Here is a 24,257-nt window from a genome sequence, read left to right as displayed (position 1 = left end):
ATAAATTTAAAATGTTTATAGCTGAAACTTGTAAAAAAAATAAACATAATTGAAATTAACGTGAGTGGCATTATTTAACGAAATCTTAGTCTTCATCACAATAACCTTTAACAAATAACAGGAAATTCTTGTGATAATCTTCCCTAAATTATATAGTTAATTTGATTGCTTGAAAAGTAAGTACCTTTATGGTATCATTAACAATGAAAGTTGTCCAATAATTAATATTTTAGAAAATACATAGTCAACATTAAACTAGTTTCTAGAATAATTTGACCATTTTTAAGTCATTAATTATAACATATTATTAGACTGGTAATGTTAAAATTCTCACCACTAACATTTATGGAAGAGATATCATGTTGAAAATTGATTTCAGTTTCTTAGACTGAGTGACAATCATTTAGTCTGGCTAAGAGAAGGCTTCCTCTTCTCAGTTGGCAAAGTTCTCTTAGATACATCTTCCATTGTTAGCATACAATATTAACACCAACCTTCTCTTACCCGTCTGTTATTCTGTAACAAGAAACAAGTACTTGTTTGTACTCTTGATTTACACAATAAATCAATACAAACTTATCTCTAGCTGAAGAATATAATTTTTACTTGTTTGTGTAATAATGCTTTAATATCAAAATTCATTTTTAATACTAAAATATGTATTACAGGAGGTGATAAAAGGAAATAAGTATGACCGCAAGTCTGACATCTGGGCACTGGGTTTGCCTGGTGTACGAGTTGTGTGCTCTCAGTCCTCCCTTTACCAGCTGTGATATCAATCAGCTGGCAAGTCTTATCAGAGATGGAAGGTATTGTACTGTGTCTACTCATTCAGACTGATACTTTAGAATACAATGACAAATTTATTGAATTTAGATTAAAATGTGTGACAGTTACCAAAAACCCACAACCTCCATTTCTGACTAGTCAACAGCAGAGATATTTTCAATTGTATATAAATATTGAAATTGTGTATCATAATTTCATACTTGTTTGGTTATTTTCAACAAAATACAACACTGTACATTAAATTAACAATTTTTATTTAATTACAAATATCTATTCATTACCACTTTAACCCATTACGGATCACTGACAAGCTGTGCTCGTCATGCAGCGGCCGGGCCTAACGCCATGATGATGAGTTCAGGTTGCAAAAGCAGTCTGCTTTTAAGTTTCCCTCGAAATAGTTCTATTAATATCTGATAGATTGGGCGATCGTCTTCACTTGTCAACTAAGAGTGTTAAACAATGGTCTACGTTCAGAGTTTTCAAAAGTTTTATAAATATACTACATATCGCAGTTGTATGTCGAAGTTGAAAAATCATTCATGCATCATCAAACAGAGTTTATTCTCTGCTTTTTAGGCGCTTTTGATTGGTTGTTTTCTTCAGCTGTTATTATAATACTTTGAGGTTAGTGACACAGAACTAAATGACGCAGATGTACATGTTGGTGGGTTTAGTCTAGACAATGGCCCGGATTTTGTCGCCCGAGCCGCTTTTTTTAGACTATAATTCAGACATCATCCCTGCCACCCCGGAACCTTGCTCGCGTGTTATTGTTCCTACATCACGGATACCCCAGCAGGCCCATGTTTCATCTGAACAAATACTTTCAAAGCTGAATTTTCTAGTATACAATAGCGAGCGATACAATGTGGCGCACCATTGCTGTTCGTTTGGCCGTTGACCGTAAATCAATTTGTGCCCGCGTGCCAAAACAATACGATCCGCAATGGGTTAACTACCACTCAGATATAACATGCAACATTAGTAGCAACTATTGACCCCCTAAGCACAATATAATGTATCTCATGCAACACTAGCTTTTAGAACAACCACATTCGAGTAACTTTGCTCTCCATTCGTCAACTGTGTTTTTTTCATAATGACAACTGTTATCTTTTGATACTTAGGGCAGGCGCTATAGGCGGGAAAAGTGTAGGAAATTGCTACATGGTTGGTACTGCAATCTTGTGGATTTTGTTCAAATTACTTGAAGGCCATATGCTTTTTATTGTACATGAATTCAAGAAATTTGTGTTGATTGTGCCTTTTTATTCTATGAATCGTTTTATGACGTTTGCTCATTGATATTGTTTAGTTATAGTAGTATATTGTAATAATGAACAAAGAGGTTTTACAACAGATTTTAAAGTTCCCAGTGAATGAAGAATAAAGAGTTTTTATATTTTCAACCCTCCCTATTCACCCCCCCCCCCTTCATTGGGATAAAAACTGTTATTACCAAAACATAATTGACATATAAGTTGACACTGAACATAATTTAAAAAGTTTAGCTCTGATTGATACATTTTAATTAAAGTGTTCAATAAATATGTCAAAATTACTAAAACGGGAAAAATACTTTGTCCAGACAGATTTCAACAATCTTCAATCGCCACTTACCTGGACTCAAGGCAGTTAAAGGGGTTAATACATTTTAAAAGAATTGAATGTAACCTATATCAAATTTTTCTTATTTCTGTTTTATTAAAACCAACAAATATATAATTGTGTAAAATAAAATAAAGTTTGTATACTCGAAGTCTCAATTTGGTGGTCACACTAACAAAGTTGGATGTAGTTATCACACGTACATGTTATTTGGCAATTAAAGCAATTTCAAACTTTTAAATGTAAAAACATTATAAATTTAATTCTTAAGAATCAGCACTTAAGATCATTGTTTCATACCGTCAGTGGTATACCGCATAAAAATGTAATGTACAAAATGCACAGTTGATGGTAACAATAAGGGTTTTATAGTTCAATTAGGTCTATAGTTTGAATTAGGCAGAAGAAATCAGTAAAATTAAAATTCACTTCATAAATTTGAATTATTATGCTTATTTAATCATTTTGTCTATGAAAGATCTGTGTAATTTTGATTGTAACAAATTCTCAAATTATTGTTTACTATTAAGAGAAAAGACCATGTTGTGATGTTGAATTTGCATAACATTTTATAATGTTGCTGTAGAAATTGATAATTATTTTGTGCTTCACTCGTTATTTAATGAACTATACTTTAAATTTGCAATCACTTACTTAAATTTTGATTTTAATACAATTTAGAGTACAACCACAAAGTACTCCTGATACAACAGGTGCTTTGCATTAACCTAGTACCAATAATTTCTTTACATATTAAGAGATTGCACTTTCTATAGACTAATTTTTATTCAATTTAAATTTCAAATATAAAATTCTTGGTTACTTTCTTATATAATGACAAATAGTATTCTATTGCACAATAGGGTTATTGTGCTATCATGGAACAAATATGAGTCACATTTATACTAGTGCTCTCTCTCCACTGCCCAATAGAATGTGTTATATTTCCTCGTCAGCTACCATATGTACAGTGCTTCTCGCCTTATATGCTGTTGTTTATCAAATCATCCTCTGACGTATCTTATAAAAACCATTTTATTTCAATCATGTTTTAAGGTCTCTTTTAAATTAATCATTTATGTTTTTTTTTAAATGAATTAAAAATAGATTTCTTTTTATTTTTTCCTAAGCCATTATTATAATTTTTTATTAAATTACAAACCATTATATTATAAGACCTATAGGAGAGGCTTGTTCAATACTGCTACTTTAGACTAAGCAAAGCCAACTCCATCATATTTGTGCTGGTTATATAAACCATGCTCTTGAGTTGCTTTTATTGTGCAGTCCCTAAATAAACTGCTGTTTAACTCACTTAAAATGAGATATTGTCAAATTACACATGAGTAGTGTCTGATGATACACACTAATGTGTCTGATGATAACGGTAACATCAAGTGTTAATAATAAGTTTAACAGAATGACGACATTTTTTATGAATACTCCATATAATGCATATATATGAATAAAATATGCCATGATCTTACAGCTTGTTCATGGTAATAATTATTTCATGTTCTTCTGATAAGTTAACTTCTTTACATTCCGATCTCACCTTTAGCCAGGCAAGTAATAAATTAGGTAGGTTCTATTTAAATATCTATAAAATATTTCATGAAGTGATTTTTTTATAGGTTTGATCCAATCCCAGCCAACTATTCGGTTGACTTGCAGAAGATTATAGAGTTGATGCTGAGTGTTGAACACCAATACCGGCCTACTATTGAGATGATCTTACACCACCCTACAGTCGTCCTCAATGTCTCCACCAAGTCCAGTTTCAAGTTTGTCAACAAGCAGGATCGGCTCAAGGAAGAGTGTGACAGAGCCACTTTGGCCTCGGTCTCTGAGAAGATCAGGACCTTAGAGAGGGAAAGAGAACCAGAAGAGATCAGTGAGGACACTTTCCAGGAGAAGTGGATGGCGAGACTGGAGACTCTGAGACAGCGAGAGGCTGGAATCAGGAAGAGGGAGGATAAGTTACTTGAAAAGGAAAGAACAATTGTGAAAAGAGAGAAAGAATTGTTGCTTCTTGAACGTGTTTTAAGAGACAAACTTACCAGGGCTGAAATTTATCTTCGACAGTGTAAGGAAAATCGATCATCCCAGGCCTCTGTGAGTTTGAGATCTCAAAAGTACAAGGTAGTAGAAGAACTGGACACTTCATTCAGTGCAGATCCAGGAGACACAAGTATTCTTCCAACATCTGCCAAAATTGATCCCAAGGCAGTTGCTCCTCCAAACAACTTCATCAGATCAGCATCAGAACGTAGACTAAGGCATGTTCATTTTAATGTAAATGAGAGAGTTCAGCCTCTTCAGGCTATTCAAGAGATAGTGGCAGTACAGAAGAAGGGATGTGGGATCCCTGAAGTAGAACAAATGAGGACGAAGACTATTCCCAAGAAAATTTTGGGAGATGTTCAAGAAACAGAACAGTTGAAATTTGGTACAATACCAAAAAAAGTTAGCTTGACATCAGAGAATAAGTTTTCCATACTGAAACCGGTTTTGCCTAATACAAATAGTTGGCTAGAAGAAAAAACTATTTGGCTGGAGAATAAACGAACAGCCTATCACAACAATGTTAATAAAGAAAATATGAACCTCCAAAATCATTTAGAAGTGAAAACCCATGAATATTGTGAAACTAAAGAAGTAAAAAAGCGTTCCTCCAGACTGTCGCTGTTCTCAAAAAAACAAGGAATTCGTTAGATTCCAGTATAATATATGTTGTATATTTACAGAAATACTCAAGAGGTTGTGTGTTCAAGTAGTTATAAATGTTAATATATATTGTATATTCTAATGTACCTGATTATATATGGTGCCTTAAACCAGTTACTAATCTAGGCTAATAATTCAAGTAGTTACTATTTTATACAATTATGTGTTAATGAATATTAATATATTGATTGTAAATGTTACTAGTATAAAATAAATTAAATTAGGTAAGCATTTGCATTTATCTCTTTGAATAAATAACTTAAGTGTAATTTTGTAAAACATTTCAATAAATAAAATGTTGCCACATTAACTCGTCACAGCCAATATTGATGTAGTCTGACCAAGTTCTGTGTAAGTGCAGTGGGTACTACTGGATCATTTTGGCTGAAGCCTATTACGGATTAAATTTGTAGATGTCAGATGTTCAAAATTGAGATGATAAACAAATATTAATAATGAACTGTTAAAAACATTAATTGAAAATAATTTTAAACTTTACCAATTTTTGAAAAATATTTTAAAATAGTTTTATGAACAAGAATGTATATGATGTATAAAAATGCTATAAAAATAACCAGGTTTTTGGTATATAATTAAATGTTCACTTTCAGTTAAAGGATTGAAAACTTCATGTTACAAGTATATTCGTGTTATATTTTATCATTAAAGTGTAAGTTGTCACTTCTTCTCTTTCTGTAATTAAATAAATTGTGCAGGAAGCATTTTCATAACAGTTTATTTTTTATTTTGTTAGGATTTTTTCGTAGTGAAATAAACATTTGTTTACTCATTCCAACAATTATTATATTAAGAATATTGAATTTGGGTATTATTTTAGGAAATAATTTTGATATTTTTTGTTATACTGGTTTGATTTGATTATGAAAACTCATTGCAACATAATGTGTACATTTCATTTTATTGCTCACTGTAGTTTAGTCCTTAGTCAATTAACTTCTCAAAATAATTGTATCATAATTTTGTGCCACGTCTTTGTTACCATTTATCTTTTTACAATGTTAAGCATTAAAAATCCTATTTTTCTGGTTTGTTTACAATCATCATAAACATATTTACACACATGCACATAAATGTATATGCTGTCTGTATATATAAAACAATATATATTTATATACAGTATATGCTCTACTCTAAACTCTTTAGTATTTCAGTCATGTTTTCATATCAATTCAAATGTGGTTGGTCTACTTCGTCTTGCTGCAATGTGGTTTTTCCAATTGTACAGTTGTGGTGTGTTGTAGCCTTAAGGTAGTGCTTGCGTTAGTATCACAAACTTTGACCGATAGAACGCATGAGCAACATTGTTTCATATTTTTACCATTCCTGAGATAACACAGCCTGCTGGCCCAATCTCTCTTTCTCTCAGTCCTCTTGAATCCTGATCCTAGATCTGGCAGTTTCTAAAGTAGCAGGGGAACTATTTCATGTTTTGCATGCGTTCTTTTATAAATTTATGACACATATTTTTTTATATTCAATACATCAAGTAATTGGTATTGCTGTCTTCATAAAGTTATGAAGTTTATTTATATACCAATAAATATAACACCTGTCTTGTTATACAGTGTCATCGAAAAATAATGCCTAGATTTAATAAAATTATAACATCAAAACCTTTCATGTTAAATGAGTAATTCTTTCACTGGACGATAACTGGTGAACGCAAGTTTTGTTTTTAGTTCGTCTGATTGTGTTTCCCTGTCTTTGTGATGTGCAGACAAGCTTCGCAATCGTCAAGGTCAGCCGGCCACAGACGCGCCGCCCGCTCAGTACGATGTTGACCGTGCAACAAAAAGCACAGTGCGTGATTTGGTACGCGGAGTCAAAGTCAATTGTCAGTGTACAGCGGCTCTTTTGGAGAACATAACAAACAGCACCTGATAACAAAGCTATCGTTCGATGGTTTAGGGAAACAGGGACCGTCGGCAAAAAATCTAGACCAGGCCGACCAAGAACATCAGAAGAGAATGTTGAGCGTATCCGGCAATCTTGAGTTAGGAGCCCAAAAAAATCCATTGCTCGACGAAGTCTTCAACTAAACATTCCAAAAAACAATACAAAATGTACTGCACACAACGGCTAAGACTTCATGCGTATAAAATTCAGATAAAACAGCAAATAAAACCTACCGACCGCCCTAAACGAACTGAATTTGCAAGTTTTTATGTTAAATGAAATTGATGATAATCCAAATTTTCTACAGAGAGTGTTGTTTAGTGATGAAGCTACGTTTCACATAAATGGATGTGTAAATCGTCACAATTGCCGTGTATGGGGATCGCAACAGCCAAACGAAATCCACGAGTATGTGCGTGATTCTCCCAAACTCAATGTGTGGTGCGCGTTATTTCATGACAAAGTTATTGGACCTTTCTTTATTAGGCCTGTAATGGTTTTTTCTACAAATAGAAAAAACCATTACAGGCCTAGTTTACCTGGACATGCTTGAACTGTTTGTGTTCCCCCAATTAGACGATATCAAACAACAGACTGGACAGCGAATCATTTTTATGCAAGATGGGGCTCCACCTCACTACCATCGCGAGGTACGCGCTGCACTAAACGCACGCTTCCCAAACGGTTGGATTGGTAGAGCAGCCCCCATTTCATGGCCTCCTAGAAGTCCTGATCTTACCCCTTTGGATTTCTTTTTCTGGGGGTACATAAAAAATATAGTTTACGCAGAAAAGATTCGGGATTTGGGCCATCTTCGGGAGCGAATTTCTTCCGCAATCTTAACTGTTACGCCAGATATGATTGGACGCACGTGGCAGGAAGTTGACTACAGACTTGATATCTGCAGGGCAACGAACGGTGCTCACATTGAAACATACTAAGGTATGAACAAAAAAATTATTTCTTTCCGCACATTTTAAGACCACAACCTTTAAATTACCTTTAATAGTTTTTTTATGACAGTTATTTAAAATCTAGGCATTATTTTTTCGATGACCCTGTATTTAATTTTGTGAGGTTGAACATACAACCAATGTAACATTTGTAAACAAAAACTTAAAGTTTGGCAAAATAATGTGGGATCGCAAAATGTGACTAAAATTGGTTTTTAGAACTTTAAAAATAAAACACGAATAAAAACTTTTATATAACTATTCTTTTCCCAACTTGCGAATGGCCGTGAAAAGACAAGTGAAGAGAAAGCTGGAATTTAAGGAAGAAGACCCTGATGACTCAAGCTATGGAGCTGGCCAGTTTTAGGTATTTAAACTAAAGTTTTTGCTCACAATTTTATGTATTCATCATTTTTTGCAGTTTCCCGAAAAACAGGTTTTTTAAACTTTGAAGGCAGATTCCTCAGGAACTACTGCATTTATTTCAACCAAATTTTTACCACAATTCACCAACATACTAATGCACACTTTAACACAGGGAAATATAGATATCTCTAATAGTTCAAAAGGAAACAAAATTAAATATTTTTTTAATTAAAAAAAATGTAATAGAAAAATATTAATACATATTCTTTTAAATCCATGTGTTAAAAAGTGTACTTTAACATGTCTAGAATACCTAGTAAAAATTTGGTTCAATTATCTTTAATGGTTGTCTGAGAAAGCTGTGCTCAAAATATGCAAAAATTAACATGGGAAAGATACAACACTCGTGCTCCCCTTAATCCAATATATTGAGAATTGTTATAACAATAACCATCATACCATTTTTGAAACTACGTCAAGAGGTGAAATTCCTCTTCTGGTTTAATTTGAAGAAAGATACATTTCACATGTGCTGTTATCTCAAATTATTATAAAGATTGAATTTTCTTCTATACTTTTAAAACTTTTGAATGACCGCTTTTATATAAAAAATATTAAGAATAACAGTAACTTAAAATTGCTTAAAAATGTTGTCTCAATTCTAATTTATGTTGCAAAATATCCCAGACTGAAATTTTGTATAATTGCGAATAGCCGCCCTTCTGATACTTTCTATTGGTTGAGACTAGCCAAAGAACTTACCTAAACATGTTTAACTTCAGTTTGAATTGACTATAAATTATACCAATCATATGTTTACTATTATTCCCGTAATGATACTGTATATTATTCAAAGGTTTGTACTGTGCCGTTACATGAAAAACTTTAACAGAATAAAACATGAAACAACCATTCTGAATGACCTGAGAATTCTAAAAAATGTTAGATTTTTACAATGAAAAAACTGAAATAACATTACTTTGGAAGTATACATTTGATCATTATAAGTAAATATGTTGACAAACATAATTTCTGGTTGATTGTAACTAAATCAATTTTACGTTTTAACAAACAAATGTATGTTTCTAAGATTCTTGTTCCTAAGGTTTAAAGACAATAGAGTTTTTAAATATTTGGAAGTGTTGCGAGTATCATGCCAACCTTCATAGTCATCATACCATCAGTGTTTGCACTAACTTCACCCAAACCAAAGACCCAGAGGACCTTACAAGCTGCTAACAACTTTCATAAGTTCCCTGCTGCCCCAATATTGTAATTATGGGCATACATGAGTTAAAAATCGGAGACAGTAACAAATATGGCCATCTAATGAAATAAAACTGAGAGAAATTAAGATATCTTATATATTGGTGAAAGGATGACTATCATGTAGGTGTATGAAAAAACTATTCGGGTGAGATCCAAACTAACTGAAAAGTATGAAAACAATGTTTTTATTTCTTCCATAAATTCAACAAGATACATCATGAGTTTACTATTAAAGTGAGTACAGAGCTCAAGGGCCATGACGGCTTCTCGCCTGGTGCCAACTCTCTGTAGAACAGAGAGCTCTTGTCTCTGAACCTGGTCATTCTTTCAGTTTCCATGTCATCTAGCCATTTGCCAAGGAAGTAGCCAGTCATAGGTACTACAATAAGTAAATACTCTTTAGTCATTCCAAAAAGTGTGAATCTTGCCATCCTGAAACACAATAAATATTATGAATTAACAATATTTAAAATGTTTTAATATTCTTATGTTGTGTGTACTAAACATGTACTCATGGTAATTTTGATGAGACTTCTCCAAAACACAGAGTCACAGGTGACGATCTGGTGGATAAGATGTAAAACAGTACAAGAGCAGATAAAAATTCTAAGGCCGAAAATAGAAAAATCAATTTTGACAAAAGTATTATTAACTTTTATACATAAACTCATTTTAAGTTTACACGCTTATTCCAGTGATGCTCCACTGCATCTTAACAGCAACTTTCATCCAAGTGTACAAAATAAACATACCATTATAGGTCTGGAGTCAGCAAACACGGCACCCACCATCTTTATAATGATTTCACACCTAAGATGTCAGTTAAATTGTGATGCACCACCTCTATTAATATGTTAATAATTTCTGCCACTTGAATAAATTTCAACGGATAGTCATTATTGATTATTTTATGAACATTGTCAATGCTTTTATCAACCAAAGCAGTTATCTACCTTCCAAAATGTTCAGCATCATGAGTGCTTATACAGCCTTGTTTTAAGTCTACAACCCTGATTTTTACAGTAGTAAATGAAGAGACAGTTCTACCTAATATTAATAGCACCAACTCTGCCATGTTTTTAATGAATAACCTTTTGATAAAGAATACTTTATCACTGATCTAACTTATTTTTACATACTTTAAGGAAGTTAAACTAGACATTTTTTAAAATCTAACAAGCAAAACAAAATAGATTAATTATCTCTTTAGAACAACATAGATCAATTCCTCAAATATCCAGCTATTGGAAAAGTCAGTTTACTTGGACATTGGCACTAGGTAGCTTGGACAGGGGTGGTGAATTTTCCCAGGAGGACTTGATAGGTTGTTTTCGGCGGTTTGTTGAACTGCTGAAGTTGTAGACTGGTGGGCCTCATGGTGTGTTTCCGGGGTGCGCAAAAAGCCCTTGAGGCTTAAGTGCATGGCAGTAGGCCGCCCCAAAAAAAAGAAAAAAAAAAAACTGGACTTCTAGTAGAGGCCTGTAACTTTTCCCACTCCCATACATTAAAACGGTTTGCCTGTGGTCCAAAGGTTTAACAACAGGCTATTAAAGATACTGAAATATACTTAAACTACAACTACTCCAAATATTAACATAATAATTTTTAAATGGATCAAAAGATTCATATTTTGACCTGTCGTCTTTTTTTTCTGTGAAGTAGAAATCACTCATTAAGTCCTTTGTTTAAAGTTGGTTATTGATGATAGAAGGTTTGAAAGGATAATAGGATTTCAGACTTTTGCCATCGTTATGTGTTACAAAATGTATTAACACATTTCTCCTACCTCGACTCCAGCAGATTTTGAGTATGTTAGACTCATTTTATTTCTCCTCTTTCTATCATTCTATCTTTTTTCACCTCATGTAGATGATAGGATTTCATTCCTCAAAACGTTATGTTATACAATTTGTAACAATAATGGCACATATCTGAAATCCTATTATTCTTTCTACTCATTAAGGTTTTATAATAAGTGATAATATTTATTGAAAATAAATAAAGGTCAGTTTTTAAACTAAATGTTAAACCATTTCTATATATATATTAAAAGCTTTTAAACTCCTTGAAAAGGCTAGAAAATCAGTGACTAATTCACAGTTCTAAAAGATGAAACTAAGAAGTAAAGGATTTTAATCATAAAATAGAATGTTCACAAGATCAAATCCCTCCTGACCCATTGGTGTCTTAATGTTCCTGCACTTGCCTCACTGTACTGATTGATTCAATAAAACACGTGAAAAACAAAACAAAAGGATTACTAAATACAAATTATAAATGCTAAATAGATGGAAATTTATTTTTAATACAATTTTAAGGCAGCAATATTAAATTACAAATAAAATTCTTAAGCTTCAACACTACGGCTGGAAACAAAATTAACTACTACAAAGTACCTTGTTTGAATTACTCTATAGATCCTATATAATTGTGGTTTTAGGTTGAATGATTACAGTTTTTCCAAAATGTTTCATTATACCTATGTAGAATCATGATTAAGTGATACCTATAAGAATCATGACTACAACTGAGGGGGAGGGGGGAATTTTTGTCTCAACTGCTAGGTCCTAATTGGCATATTTGAGGGTGTTTCAGAGCAAAAATACTGCCTCAAAATATATCAATATAATATCATTATGTTCAGTAAACTACAAGTAATACAGGTAAAAATAAAAATAATCAAAAAAATGGCAAGCATGTCCTTAAGTCCAGAGTATGCAAAATCCAAAACTTGTTTATATTCTAACATAAAATTTTCTCCTTGGGGACAATGTCAGTTAACAAAATATCATAACACTCGAGATTCCAAATACTGTATATACACTTACACTACTTAAAAAGTATATTAAAGTAAACTATAAATAAAAACGTTGCAGTTTCACTACAAATATAAATGCCAGTGGAAAATATTAGTGCTATCAACATACACTTCTGTAGAAATAAAATTATATTTCTACTTATAAATATAACACAACAGGTTTCACTGAATATATCGATAAATAATACAACATGTAAAACTTATTTTATGTAATTGTAACCATACAATGAAGAATGCAGACATAATGTATCTCAACCTAGATGTTAGTGGTTGGCAGCGTAAATGAATTCCAATCGAGATGCTTAGCGGCTCTAGGGTTACAAAACTATAAGCAAGCATTTTTGTAAACACAAAAAAGACATAACTACACAAAGCATGAAATCTAGCATTTATGTTGTTTGAGACAATCTAACATCTTCATTACTTTTTAAAAATCATGCCATCCAAAAATTTGATTTTATTTTAAATTCAAAATGATTAATAAATTAAGAAAAACTATTATACGAGAATAAAAACATCTGGGTATTTGAGAGGTAATCAAGTGAACAAGGCAACCACATATGAAAACATAGTAATTGATTCCAATCAACCCTCCCATGTAACATATTATCTCTGAAGGTCTTTATTTTCCTTATTGATGGTAAATCAGACTGTTTTGGAATTAATTGTCTTTGTCTGGTGGAATTCATGTTTGAAAATAGTTTTGCTTGCAAATATATTTCAGTTCCATCTGAGTAATCCTAAACTACTGATTAATTATTTGTATCTCAATCTAATAATAGTTACTTATATTTGTTTAAAAAATACTTAAACACTACACTGTTTTGCCTCAGTACAATAATAAAGATTTATTTATTTGAGAAAAAGTGAAACAAAATTTAAATTTTACTTTAAATTGTAAAATTACATTTACATAATTATTAAAATAGAAACTCACTTTAATTAAGTATTACTTCTGTCTGCTTCAATTTCAGCTGTGACAATTTCCACTTGCGTGTATGATTGTAGTCTGCAAAAATCAGTGTCCCCGTAAAATGTAGGGAAGAAAATAGAAACACCCCACCTTTTGAAAAATCTGCGAAGTGCAAGTGACTTGCTTACTGCCATCAACCTTTAACAGAGATGAAAATTTAATTTATATTCAACCAAATTTTTGTTATTAAAGAGAAGAAAAAAACAACATTTAATGAACAATTTTAATTACTAGTAGTAACAGTTTGCCAGCATCCCACAAGGCCGCTAAAGTGTCATGGGGATAATTAGTTACATTTTATCATAATTATTTAAATACAAAAAGATATTATTGTTGCAGTTTGTACGAAACCACTTAAAATTATATTTCTATAGCCAAATTTACAGTAAAACAATTTTTAAAATTTCCCATCCAGTTTAGTTGGAAGAAAGATAGATTTTACATATGGAAGTTACCTTGAAATGTCAAACAAACAATGTATTATTAGTTTACCCTTCCAACTGACATGCAACTGATATCTGTTGATTAGGATCCACTTAATCTCATTTGTTACAATACATACACAATCAAGTACCAACTTGATTCATATACCATTGGAAAGGTAGAGTTTCTGAGCACAGCACTGAATTTTTTATTGTTCTTTATTATTATTGTTTTTTGTTGTTGTATAGAATTACATTGCTGTTTTCGTCTTCACAGAAAAAGTAATTCCATCCACCACACACATGTTTGTTTTTGTAAGTGTTTCATAGTTTTATAAACAAATATTACTATATCTAAAATTGTGTGTGTGTGTGTGTGTGTGTGTGTGTGTGTGTGTGTGTGTGTGTGTGTGCGTGCGTGTGTGTGTGTGTGTGTGTGTGTGTGTGTGTGTGTAACTTAAAACTAACTAAATTTGTGACCTTTAGGTAATTATAAAAGTTCCCTAAACCCAAATACATTAGAATAACTGTTTCTTTATAATAATCAGGTAATTTAAAATAACTGTTAGGTAACTATCCCTTTTTTAGGAACATATACAAATTTTGATTTCTACTAACCATAAAAATTAGTGAAGGCATAGAGTAAGCTTGATAGTAACAACATTTCTTATTTCAAAACTTGTCTGTATCACTCTTGAACAAAGAGAAAGAAAATATCCAGGTAAGAACATTAAGTTTTACATCAAATACAATTTTAACTGTATATTTTAGCAAATAGTATACAAGTTATTATCTCACTTTTACTATAAATTTAAAGACTGTTATGTAGCACATCTTAGTTGTCTTTCGACATAAGTAGGCTTCTCAGGCTTATGTACGTATATATTTTCTTGATCCAGTAAACTAAAAAAAATCAAACTGGGAAAGGCAAAATCAACTATGGCAAATAAATACTAAGACTGAAGTAAATTACAATGGGTATAAATATATAATTTATGACATATTTTCTTTGTAGTTCAATATTGGCATCAGAAATATCATTAACATGAACCAAAAGTACTCATATACATGCAAAATCTAAGAAATTGTGTGCAAAACCACAGGTAACTGCTAGTTTACACATAAATTTGATAGTGAAAACATTCACTTTATTTACCTATCAGAAATTATGCTAATAAGCATGTTCAATTAATAATAACGATTTAGTATTATTGTATACTTCTGAAACTTTTCTACCACTGCTATTTCAAAACCTTATGAAATATAAATAAAAATCTGCGCGCACACACACACACGTTTTTTAAAATAATCTGAGCATTCATAAACTGTTATTATAAATATATTACTAGTAGTAATAAAGTTAAAGATTACTTTTAAAGCGTTCAAGTGACCTGAGCTTTAATTTAGATATCTCGTGGGATGTTTTTCTTTTTTCACCTGAAGTGAGAAGTGATGCCAGAGGAACCACCGAAGCCCGCACTGATGCTAGGGGTATTTCCGATCAGTACGTTCCTGACCTCGGATCACGTCCCAGATCATCTAACTCTTCCAACATCAGACCACGTTTGATAATCTGGTACATGATCTGAGGTCGGGAAAGTACCAATAGGAAATTCCCCTGGTCATCAGTGTGGGCTTCTGGCCCACACTTTTCACGAGTAAAGGGCATCATTCCTAGAGGTAGTACCTAAATTCAAGCTCAGATCCTGTGAGCACTCTTAAAATGTTGACTTTTAACTTTTTATATTTATAACATGTATGTTTGTATAGCCTAAGAAACAAATAGTAGATAGTGGCAGAGTGGCCTCCTTCTCTGCCCTTTGGGAAGGCAGAATACAAGAACCGATTGTCAAAATGGCCGCAAGTTAAACAAAATATGTTCTTTATAATGATGTGTATTTTTTAGGTCACCTGTAAGAAAAACTGTTAAAAAATAGTGGCCTCCGGGTAGTACCAAAGTATCATGTATGCTACACAAAAGTTGTGCAACCTGTATCAGGAAACCAACCAGATATAAAAAATATATATTTATAAGAACTATCATTATTGTAAATTATCTAAGAATTTTTTAACTTTTGGTCAACAATGCATAAACAACTACGATATAACTATTTCTTTTTCTGACATTGATCAACAACATCTTAATATCTTAAGAGATATACAAATTGTAAAAAAATTAATAACTGATTTTTAAAATCTTAAAATTTGTACAACAAATAATTGTCATTTTTGGTTGTTGTTGGGATATTGTTAAGATGTTTTTTATAAATATCAAAAATTTAGCAATTTATTTATGAAAAATTCATAAAATTGTAACAATTATACATTAGTAAACCCAGAATTTGTTAGGCAACATCAAATGTTATATCGTAGTGATGATGTAATGCAGTTGAAACACTGAAATGTGAGCAAGCGTTACACCAGTTTATTACAGACATTTATATTATTTCCAGAGGGATAAAACTGCTTTGAACTAACACCACTATCTACTGTCCCCAAACAGGTAAGTCTTACATGTATTTACAGGTAAGTAAAACTTCACTAGACTTTTTTTGTATCTCGATAGGTTATCATGTTTCAGATCCACAGTGAACGTGTTAAAGTAATTCACAAAACCCTACAATTCTGTCTTACCTTTAACACATTCCTGTGAAAATTGCTTCTCCTGTAAGAAAATAACAAAATATTAGAAGAATAGTATCAGCCCAGATTGTATACTAGAAAGGAAATTGTGTAGTTGAGTACTGTGAATATTGCATTATGTACAACTTTGTAGGTAAAAAACTATCAAAGCTATATGTATTGATAAAATGTAAAATAAAAAAACAGAGTAACATTTAGTTAATATTTACTATTTTGAAGGATAAACATGCCTTACAACTTGTGAAATAAATACATTGTCATTTTATTTTATGACCATTACTCAAATACCATACAAATGATTTTAGTTTCTTTGAATTAATTTTTAACAATATTGTTATTCAATACATTAAAAATAACTGGCAATAATTAATTGTATATGACTAGATAAACATGTTTTTGTATTCAATAGTTTAGGTATTTTTAATTAATAATTTGGTTTGATTGTATTGGGGGCCCCTGTGTTGGTTTATGTTACTATGTTATGTTTATGTCAATACTATGTTAGATTCATTTATTATTTTAAATTTTTTTTTATTTTATCTTTCTGACACCTGTAAACATCTAAAATGTAAAAAAATTTACTTAGTAATAAGTATTTCAATATAAAAAAGTTGAAGTTTATATAGTAATTGCAGAAAATTTGGACAATCATTCACCCTGTAATTTCAAAAAGTAAAAAATAAAGTGTTTCTCAAAATTAATTAAACCTGTAATAGACTTAGTTAAAATGTATTTATAATATTAGATGTTATGGCACTGCAAGGCTACATGATATAAGGTAAACCCCCATATTTAACTAAGTACAGCTCTGCTTTGGTAGCCGTTGGTATAGACTTTTCATTATGGCAATAAAAAAATAAATACATTAAAAAAACATCTCTCCAGGTCTGCCAGGAAATAATGGACTGGTCCAACAACAGAGTACAATAGCCTTAAAGTAAATTTAAAGGATTTCCTTATAAAAAATGTTGGTAGGTGATGTTTCTGTTCAGCAAGTAATTTCACATAAAATAGGTAAAAAATTTTGATTTTTCTCAAGTACCAGCTGTTTTAACATATTGTAAGCAACACCTATCTACCCTATCAGTACAGTAACAGACTAAAATTCTATACAGGTCTTGTCACAAATATCTGACATCTAAAAATGTTATTTAAAGGGCTAAAGAACCTAATAAAAGTTCTCTAATTAAGGAAACACTGCAGTATAATATGCGTCTACCACATCAATCAAATCAACTATTGATTAGAAATATTAAAACAGGGTGACAACTCAAAATCTCTTTTCAAGTTCCCGGTTTTACCGGTCAAATATTTCCAATACTCTAGTCCAAAACAAAATTATATTATATTGAAACCTTACGCCAAGTACAACAGTAATGGTTTATCGTCATCAGTTGTATTTGCAGTAAATGCCACGAGGCTGTGGTGCTCTAGCAAATTTTGTTGCTAGCGATATGCAGAGAAATTTGGTGACAATTCATCGCTACCATCTATTTTAAGCTTTTTTACGTCGACAAACACTGTGTATACATAATAACTTTCCTTTCTGTGATGTTTGGAAAAACATGTTTCCAATTCGGAAAAATAAAGAGAACAAACAATTACCAACACAGTGCTAACATGGGGCAGACTGCAATCCGGCACTGCAGATCAGAGGTCTGCGGTGCACGAATTCTCTGTACGAGACCACAATTTTGACGGAACGCAAGGTTTTGGTACAAACTCTGTTTGCCTTTTGAAAAAACAAGCCTAAGAATACCAAGTTACTTTAAAGCAATTTGCAGAGATTCAGGGAAATGAATATATTTTTAAAACTACAAAGTCATATCCTTTACCTTCTACTTTGAAATAATAGAAATGGTAGCTTATAAAATTATCTTTTAGAATATAATCCATTAATATTAAAATGTTATGGTTTATATTTATAGATAATCTATTTATGTATAACTACACAAAGTACAAGATAAAATATAAATTTGCGATCGTCTTTTTGCTGCTTAACAGCTAACATCCGCGTATAGAACTAGCAGACACGCTGGTGTTCACAAATTCAAAAATACATACAAAACACAGAAAATACACAAAAAAACCAAAAAAATGGTGGTGGAAATGGTGTACATAGAAAATATAAACGCCAATTAAAATATTATTTATAAACCACGTTAACATTATTCTATTACTGTATGTTTCTAAATAGTTTTTAACCACAAAAGCATAATATAAATAAACCTTTTAACACTTTTTTTTTAATTTTAATTTTTCTTACGATGTACATTTCGAAATCTTCGATTTCATCTTTAGTACCTGAAGATGAAATCGAAGATTTCGAAATGTACATCGTAAGAAAAAATAAAAGTTAAAAAAAAAAGTGTTAAAAGGTTTATTCATATTGTGTTGTACATATTTACAAAACACTTTTTGAGGCTACATCTCTAACACAAAAGCACATTTAGCAACAGGTAATTTCCTTACTGCCGATCAGCCGTTGTCCATGAATAAAATTATTTGGATTTGAGACAGATTAGACACATCACTAACTGTAATATAGTGGAATTGTGATTTTCCAAGAGTATCTTAAGTACTTCTGTACTGCAATCGGGTGAAAAAAGCCCCGGCATGAAGTATACCAATTGATCCATCCCTAATAAAAATTCCAGGGACATTAAAAAAATTAACGCATAATCAACACATGTTGTACCAGAGCCCGAAATGTATGAATAATCCACGCTTGTCCAGCCCTGGTTGCAGTCCCACAAATGTATCGTGACTCCGAATATATCTCACTTCGACCAACGTATGAAGAATATGTCAGAAAGTTATTTGAAGTTACAGAAGTGTGGTTAATTCGCAATCCGTAGAATAAGTAGACATCAGTACAGGACAGTAACACAATCCATAATTGCCCCTAGAATATGAGCAATTAACATTCATAATTACTGGCTCTTAAATATTCTGTGTTTTACTTTAAGATAATGCAGAAATAGAATTAATCTATCATAAACTACATAGGAAATAAACCTACGAAAGGCTGTGGTTCGTCACATGTTCATTAGATTATTGTCATTGAGTATGAAACAACATGACAAGTCTCCTCATACACATGGACTATTTAGTTTAGACATTTCGAATTGTCCGAGTGATCATTACGTGTGTAGGGAAGTCGTTGAGATGAATAGTTCAGCGGAGAACTGATAGGATTTCCACCAGCCAGTGCTGTTCTGATGGCAAAAACTGATATGTACAGTAGATTTCGGCCGGCTGACCATCTGCAGACTGGCGACAATATTTTGAGCTACGTTTATACTGACTAAGTTGCGAGAGAATCTGCACAACTAATGCCGCATAATGTGAAAAAGATAAGCAATTTTACTTGTAAGAACTGTTGAGAATCACAAGTACTTGCTACAGCTGTATCGCTGGTTCTTATGGTAATCAATATGAAGCCTGTTGACATACAGCAATGTTTATAATTGAAATTTTAATGGAACTGCTCTCCCGTTTTTTCAAACAGTCCCGAGACTGGTTGCAGCAGCACTCATGAAATGTCTTGTGTCCGTTTAGACTAGCAATGTATATTGTCATACAGAAAACTTGAACAACTTTTTGTCTTTGTAAACGCAATTCGTTCTATTGAGACTTGAATGTGATTGTGATATCAAAATATTACAACCCTTTCATTGGTTTAGCCTACGTAATCTGATGACCAATCAGAACATGTGTATGAGTAGCCATAGGTGAGATGTGAGTAGCCAATCGTTCATAGACCAAACCTAGGTCTCTGCTGCAATGTGTGCAGTGAGTGGTGAATGTTAGAATGGTAACTTAAAAGTGTAATGTATGTGTTGTACAAAAGAAGAACGTTCGACATTGCACACAACAGACGTAAGTGGCAGGGCAGTACCACACTGGGCTGCTGATCCGCCGCCAACTCTAGACATTAAATTTTCCTCCTGCCACTCATTCCTCAGCTCATTCTGTCATTACTTACATCATGTTAGGCCCAAAAGCCTCTTTGGGTGTTAGGCTTTACTTATTGCAAACCATTACTTTCATCTAAAAAAAAGAGTTTTATCAGGTCTGTTAAAAAGCCAACTGACAATCCAATGTACTCAAAAAACCGAGTTGCATTTCTTATCAGACAGATATTTACAGAGCCGAATTCTAAGCTTGTTTATAACACTACATTTTGGACCTATCCAAAGACCAAATTTCAATGGCTAAATAAAACTCGAAAACACCACTTGTATTGTGTATACACGTGGAGGCAACCTTGGACCAATCAGTGTAAGAAGGGGATCACAAAACATATGTTGAACTTCATTCACAGTTCCACGTCACGTTAAATACGATTTCTCGATATTAATCAGGTTCTGATTTAAGGTGCTTTTATTTTTTGATTTAATAAGTAATTAGAGGCAGTTAAAACTGTTTTTGAGATTTTTCTAGTATTTTAAATTCCGCCTTATTCCCAGTCAGGTAGCCACTCTGTTAAACTATCGAGTATAAAAAAATCTGACCTGTGATATTCATAATTAATAATTGCCAGTTGTTCAATTTTACAAAATAACTATATTGCTTGTAATTAAGTTCATTCAAACAAAGTAAAATAATCTGTGTAGTAAGTAATGACATCGACAAGAACAATGGTAATGAAACAACGCCATTAACATACTCAACAATCTAGAGTCCAATTTGTAGTGAGGAGGTGAAAACTGAAATAAAGGTGGAAATCCAATAGTGCCTCATTGCAAAAAATGTTAAAACAAATACAAACGTTATAATAAACGCACTTGAGAAGACTTTTTTTATGAATATGTATTTGGATTAATGAATACATTAACAATAATGTACTATTTTAGTTAACCAAACTAACTGTGACGGGGAGACTTTAATAAGTGGGCCTACACTCTATATTTGATTGCTATTATCAAACAATTCAATGTATGTAAAAATCGTACACAGAGTTATAGTAAATTACTCTAACAAGAAGAATCTCATAAATTACAATTTTAAATACCCAACATTTTACAATAACATTACAAAACATCAAAACCAACAATGGCCTACACTTAGACAAAAAAGAAACCTTACAATATTTATAACTTGCCTAGCTTGATATTAATAAGTAACCGCTTTTGTGAAATTGAGGAAAGAATTCTCCCCACATGCTCCTATTACCAGGAGCCAAACCCACATGTTGAAGCCACTTAAACAAATCTCGGCACTTGTGAGAAATATCTTACATATATTCCTCATATTCATCGCCATTTTCAAAGTCTCAAAATATTGTTACTTCTTTTTGTTTTTTGTTTAGATGAAAATTACTATAACTAAGAAGTTGAAATCATATAAGTCAATAAATTTTAATATTGAATTATCATTCGGATAAAAACAATTGAACGATTCGATAATAGCAATTGAATAACAAGTGTAGGCCGCTTATTAAAGTCTACCCACTATGACTAATAAATGAATGTAGGTTTGACGTCACCAATACTTGCAGAAATACTATTTCAGATTGGTTATAATTTAGAACAGTGGTTTGTTTTGTATGGGTATAAAAATATAACTATAGTATTATAATTTTCTATGATATTAAATACCTAAATTTCTTTTACATATAAACATATAGCGTCACTATCTTATGCAATCTTACAATCCTATAATGTAATTCAGTTCTAAATTATTGTTCCAAATTATTTCAAACTGAAGTAGAATCATGTGTATGGTATTTGAGTAATAGCCGCAAGTACAATGGCGATTTATGTAACTAGATCATTCTTATTCATCAATAAATTATTACTTGTTAAGATATAAAAATAGCCAGACTATATTGTAATTTTAAATACCTATAACTTAATATGGTTTGACATTTCGGTTTCAGTAGTTCTAAATAATCATGAATATCAATGGTTGGATTAATTTGGTGGCCGCTTATTATTCTGCAGCCTAAGGAAATTTCAGTAATTGTCACATTAACGGCCGAAGTGGCAAAATATGAGTTTCGTGTTATTAACTTATTAACTAATCGTCCTACAGAACAAAACAATATAAGGTTTGACAGGGTGAAAATGAGTAATTACAAAGTTTTAGAACATAAAAAATGGAACAACTGTTCAAGCGTGGAGCAATATTTCCATGTTCTACATCCACATCGGGCATCACGTGACCTTTTGTGACCATGATTCAACCTCGTGATGACGTCATCGGATGCGGCGCCATCTTTGCAAACGTAAATGAAGAATAATACTGAAATGAGCAGAATTTTGATCCAAATGAACAATGTTTTTCTTAAATTTCGAGCTACAAATTAATTAGTTGTTATCGACTTGAGACGAGTGCCTCCGGCCATCAGCGCAGGCTTCGGGAGCACCTTCTGCCACGCGCTGATATCAAAAAAGAAAAACATACCTCGAGATAGTACCTATCAGTAAAATATCAAATTCTAAAGGGGCTGATCAGAAATAAATATAAATTGAATTGTAATGGAAAGGCAATTATGTACCGAGTAAAAAACTTAATAAATCATGATTACCCCTAATATGAATACGTATATAATAGAGAACGCTTACCATTAGTGTGTTCCACAGAATGTACAGAAACTAAAATAATCTCGTTTCGGTCGAAACGTAACCTCTTAACATGCCCGACAAAACACTCCGACACACCAATTCACTACAATTGGTAGAACTAGTGGATGGCTGATCCATGATCGTCACGTACTCAATCGATCCAAACTACACTACACGATATCTAGTGAAGCACTGACTTCTGCCCCAGAGCGCTCAGATAACAGATACGCTATCAGTCCCGCAGATAATATTTACAGATATCCAGACCATAGCACACAAACAGAACATTAAAACATTAAGAACTTAACTATTTATGTATATATACTCTAAAATCATGTTATTTTGTCATTTGCGCCCCCTAAAACCATATATATTTTTTGTTCAGGAGGATAAGCAGAATACGTTGATAACGTCAAATTCGTGATTTGCCACCTCGACCTTTAATCTTATAATTTCCGAAATTTCAGCTATGTTAGTGAAGCAGAGAACATGAAAATAGCCTAGTGGGATAAAAACTAAAGCTGCCTTATCAGAAACTTATATTATTCCACCAGTATTGCTGATAAAATTTTGGACTCAAACAATACACAAAAGTATTAAGAAAAATGTTGAGGCTGAGGGAGTCAGAGTAAACATTACCCCTAAAATATTTTGCTTTATGAGACCATAATACACAGAAACAATACAGGTTTCCAAGTTATTCTCAAGGGCAAGCTATGCTTTTGAACATAATGTTGTATATAATCATCCAGTATTGTTCCCGTCAACTACATTATAAAACTAAAATTTAATCATGTTTATGTACAGTATAGCATAGACAACTTACTTGAAAAATTATTCCCAAATCAAAAGTCTGAAGTTCACTTAATTTTATTTTCCGTCCTCTCCTGTCTTCTTGATTCTTCTTCTTCAGTCTTAGGTACTATGTTTATTTTTTGTGTCGTCTGCACATAAATGCAAAGAGAAAAAAATTAAACAATTTGAACTAAGGCTTTGACTATCCGTTTAAAGAATCTGTATAAGAAGAGAATAGTAATACCACACATTGTATATGAAGAGTTATACCAAAGTCAATGACTACCTCGTCATTTATAAACGGTTTGACTGATTGAAATAAAACCTTGAAGATCTTTGGAGGTTATTGAGGCCTACTTTGTGATAAAAAAAAAAGTTCAAAGTGGTACTCCTCAGGGGAAG

The 24,257-nt window shown here is 32.2% G+C and overlaps 1 protein-coding gene and 1 long non-coding RNA gene across 2 annotated transcripts; one reads left to right on the top strand and one right to left on the bottom strand.

Annotated features, from left to right (window-relative positions):
• The first annotated feature begins 690 nt into the window (after positions 1–690).
• LOC124372721 (G2-specific protein kinase nimA-like) lies at positions 691–5,442 on the top strand. Its single transcript, XM_046831131.1, has 2 exons — positions 691–809; positions 4,035–5,442. Exons 1-2 carry the CDS (start codon positions 691–693, stop codon positions 5,113–5,115), a joined length of 1,200 nt encoding a protein of 399 aa, XP_046687087.1. The 3' UTR covers positions 5,116–5,442.
• Positions 5,443–13,389: 7,947 nt separating this feature from the next.
• LOC124372720 lies at positions 13,390–24,025 on the bottom strand. The gene is made up of 3 exons (XR_006923358.1): positions 23,887–24,025; positions 16,480–16,510; positions 13,390–13,561 (listed from the first exon to the last, which is right to left on the bottom strand). It is a non-coding gene; the product is annotated as an uncharacterized LOC124372720 (long non-coding RNA).
• Between the last annotated feature and the right edge of the window lie 232 nt (positions 24,026–24,257).

The sequence above is a fragment of the Homalodisca vitripennis genome, unplaced genomic scaffold (genome assembly GCF_021130785.1).
Source record: "Homalodisca vitripennis isolate AUS2020 unplaced genomic scaffold, UT_GWSS_2.1 ScUCBcl_3895;HRSCAF=9698, whole genome shotgun sequence".
NCBI classification, from domain to species: Eukaryota; Metazoa; Arthropoda; class Insecta; order Hemiptera; family Cicadellidae; genus Homalodisca; species Homalodisca vitripennis.
Note: the sequence above shows the minus strand (reverse complement) of the source record. Positions and strands in the feature narration are given on the sequence as shown.